The sequence below is a fragment of the Thermobia domestica genome, chromosome 2, assembly GCF_964235325.1.
Source record: "Thermobia domestica chromosome 2, izTheDome1.hap1.1, whole genome shotgun sequence".
NCBI classification, from domain to species: Eukaryota; Metazoa; Arthropoda; class Insecta; order Zygentoma; family Lepismatidae; genus Thermobia; species Thermobia domestica.
In genome coordinates, this window is record NC_137455.1 from 272,806,592 (window position 1) to 272,809,627 (window position 3,036).

At 32.2% G+C, this 3,036-nt stretch overlaps 1 protein-coding gene across 1 annotated transcript; it reads right to left on the reverse strand.

The window, feature by feature from the left end:
• Positions 1–744: 744 nt before the first annotated feature.
• On the reverse strand, positions 745–2,604 carry LOC145679428 (THAP domain-containing protein 2-like). The gene is made up of 2 exons (XM_081750010.1): positions 2,452–2,604; positions 745–1,023 (listed from the first exon to the last, which is right to left on the reverse strand). Exons 1-2 carry the CDS (start codon positions 2,602–2,604, stop codon positions 745–747), a joined length of 432 nt encoding a protein of 143 aa, XP_081606136.1.
• Positions 2,605–3,036: the final 432 nt, after the last annotated feature.

Genomic DNA, 3,036 nt, shown 5'->3' on the forward strand with positions numbered 1-3,036 from the left:
GTAACTTGATACCGCACAAGTAAAAACATTTTACAAAATCATATTCTTTTATATGGTTTACATTTACCTACCTGACGCATAAAGAAAAATATTTTCATCACAACTAAATTAAATTAAATAGTTATCAATATCTTGTTATTAAATGCTAATTTGGTTAACCTTTAACTACTCTGATGAAAATAAGTTACACGCTTTTGTGGGATCCGACCGTAGCCACCGATATAAAGGCCTGTGGACGAAAATGTGACGTCATCATAGGTAGGACCTTCGTATTACAAAGGGGGAGAGATTGAAAGCCCATTACACTGAAAACGCTCTGACGATTAACATGAAATGTGGTGAGGAAACGTTTCTTGACACATGAAATCGATCTAGCTTTGTCTCAACTTTTGAAAAACTTGTTCAGTGGCGTTTTTCGAGGCATCAATTTGGGGGGAACATCACTTACATAAAAACAAAAAAGAATGTTCACAAAATTTTATGAAAATCCATTTTTCGTACAAGAAAATGATTTAGATATAGATCAATTATCTACAATTAGTTCAGTGACATTTTTGGGAGCTTTATTTTAGGCCTCAACTATATTTCCAAAAGAACAAACTATGTACACGTAATGTTTCTCAAATACATTGCGCATACAAGAAAGCGTTTTAGCTAAGTTTCAAGTTAGTTCAGTGAAATTTGAGGAGCTTCAATTGAGGGCGGAAAAAATTTAACTTAAAAGATGTCTACAGTTTCAGTTCCTCAACTGATGATACAGTGGTTTCCTTCTCGTGTCTTAGAAATTCCTCTCAGATTTTCTGAAGGATCTTCGCAGTTTGCTCTTCTTCCTTCTTTAGAGCATTCATTTGGACTTTTCCTTATGGCCACTTCACCACTCATATAGCTTGGGCAATTTGCTAGTATCAGGGGCACTGCTCCGTGAACAAGCTGCGGTTCAATTTTGCAGTGATCCATTTGCGTTTTCTCATCAAAAGCCTCGGAATGCCTGTTAGAGTTCAGTGCAAAATGTAGTTCACAAATCTGAAAAATACAAAATAAAATACAAATTAATATAATGACAATGTCAAAATGAATTATATATGTAAATGTAGTGATATTTTGAGTATTATAGAAATGAAAAAAAAAACCGCTTAAGCCCTTAGTAAAGTAAAGAGCTGCAATTATGTTCTGTAAACATAATGAGGGATGATTAAAGGATTAGTGAAACGAAGGGAGTTATTGAAACGGAAGGATCCTTAGAAACCTATAAAATGATATTATCCGTCGGAACTTGGGCACATTGCGTGTAGTAGAATTGAACCAAAAGCCCTAGAAGCAGAGAAGTGTATTCCACTATGGAATCATGTCTTCTTTCTCTTACGTGAAATGAATCGTATGTAAGTCGATATGGTTCTGATTATTGCAATGTGATGAGAAAAAAAACAGGAACATATAACCCATTAAAACATAAATGCATAAAACGTTAAATTATTCAATTTAGTTTTACGTACTTGCATATTAATGTAAAATAAAGTAAAAGTTAAAATATCTACTTTAGTATATCTTGTTTTCTTTTCTTATCTTGATATTTCTTCATTGATAAAAGTATCAGTTAGGAGTTACTGAAATACTGGTGTATAAAGGAAAACAACACGTATTAAAGCAAATATTTTATTACTTTGTCACACATAACTATTGTATTTCATAAGTATAGAGGAAGTTGGAAAATTAAGTCACCAAATCGTGTAGCGCCAGACCTAACGAGAAAGATCAATTTCGTCTGCTGCCTACATGGAATGATCCAAAGTTGATTAACTAATAAAACTTTAATACTTAGTTATTTATTTTACAAAAAAGTAAATTTTGTGTGGAAGAAGCATGATAAACACTAACATACTGCGATCTTTATTAAATAGCTATTATTAGAAAATATTCTGGCACATTTGCGGAGAGTGGTCAGTAAAAAAAAAAAAATACGAAAAGAACGAAAATATACAAAGAAAACGCAAAACATGAAAACGAGATGACACGAATGTAGTCGAAATTCGAACCATTTCGATGTTTTATCGGAAATACAAAAACAATTCAATCTAAGTGGTAAAAGACTTTAAAAACTCAACTTTTAGTTATTTGGCCAGTTTAAAATAAAAATTAATGGTTATTTTAAAGGTAACGACATTATCATAACCATATATCTTTACAGTTCTAAGGTAGATAATTTTGAAAATGTCATAGCTATAAAAAGAGCCCCATCACCCCATGAACGTAATTCAATTATTACTCGTGTATTGAATAACATTAAATATCGATTAATCTCTCTTATCATTAGCAATTTTCTCAACGAACATCCGTAATAAGTCAATGAAATCTTTACATAACTCTTACTAATGAAAAACGACATAAGTCAGATATAGGTAAATTAAGGTAGAAAGAAGAAATTGTGGCGAATTGAGCTACAGCAACACTTACCTTCCTATATTTGTTTGGCACATAATTGTCACTGTGACTGTTCAGTAGCCATTTAGACTGAAGTTCCATGTCTTTCGGAAATGATGAAACATGAACTTTTGGTCCATTCTTGTAATTAGCATTACATCCTGGTACGCAGCAGTTGTACGGCATATCTGAAATTTGTAATAAAACTCGAATTTGCTCAAAGAAAATTGATGCGTTAAAAAATTAGTGACATAGTAAAATAAAATTAGTACATTAGTAGAATCTATATAGTTTTCTAAAACCACAATTTCAAACAGTTAAAAATCCAAAACTGCACTTGATTCTTTTTTACCAAACGAAGTTCAAAGCTACTGTGCAGTGCACCATTACCTTGTACTGTATTACAGGAACGTACACAGGAATTTATTTACAGATGTGGTTAATATGAGAACGAACTGTATTAAAATTTGTAAGATTGCCCCGAATATTGGGCAAAGTTTACAGAAAATACGGGATTTCGGGCCTTAATGTTCTTATGCAGTAGCGGTGTTATTAATATAAAAGGACAATTTCAAAACACAGAATACAGCCAAGTTAGTTCAGTAGTTAGAAATACAA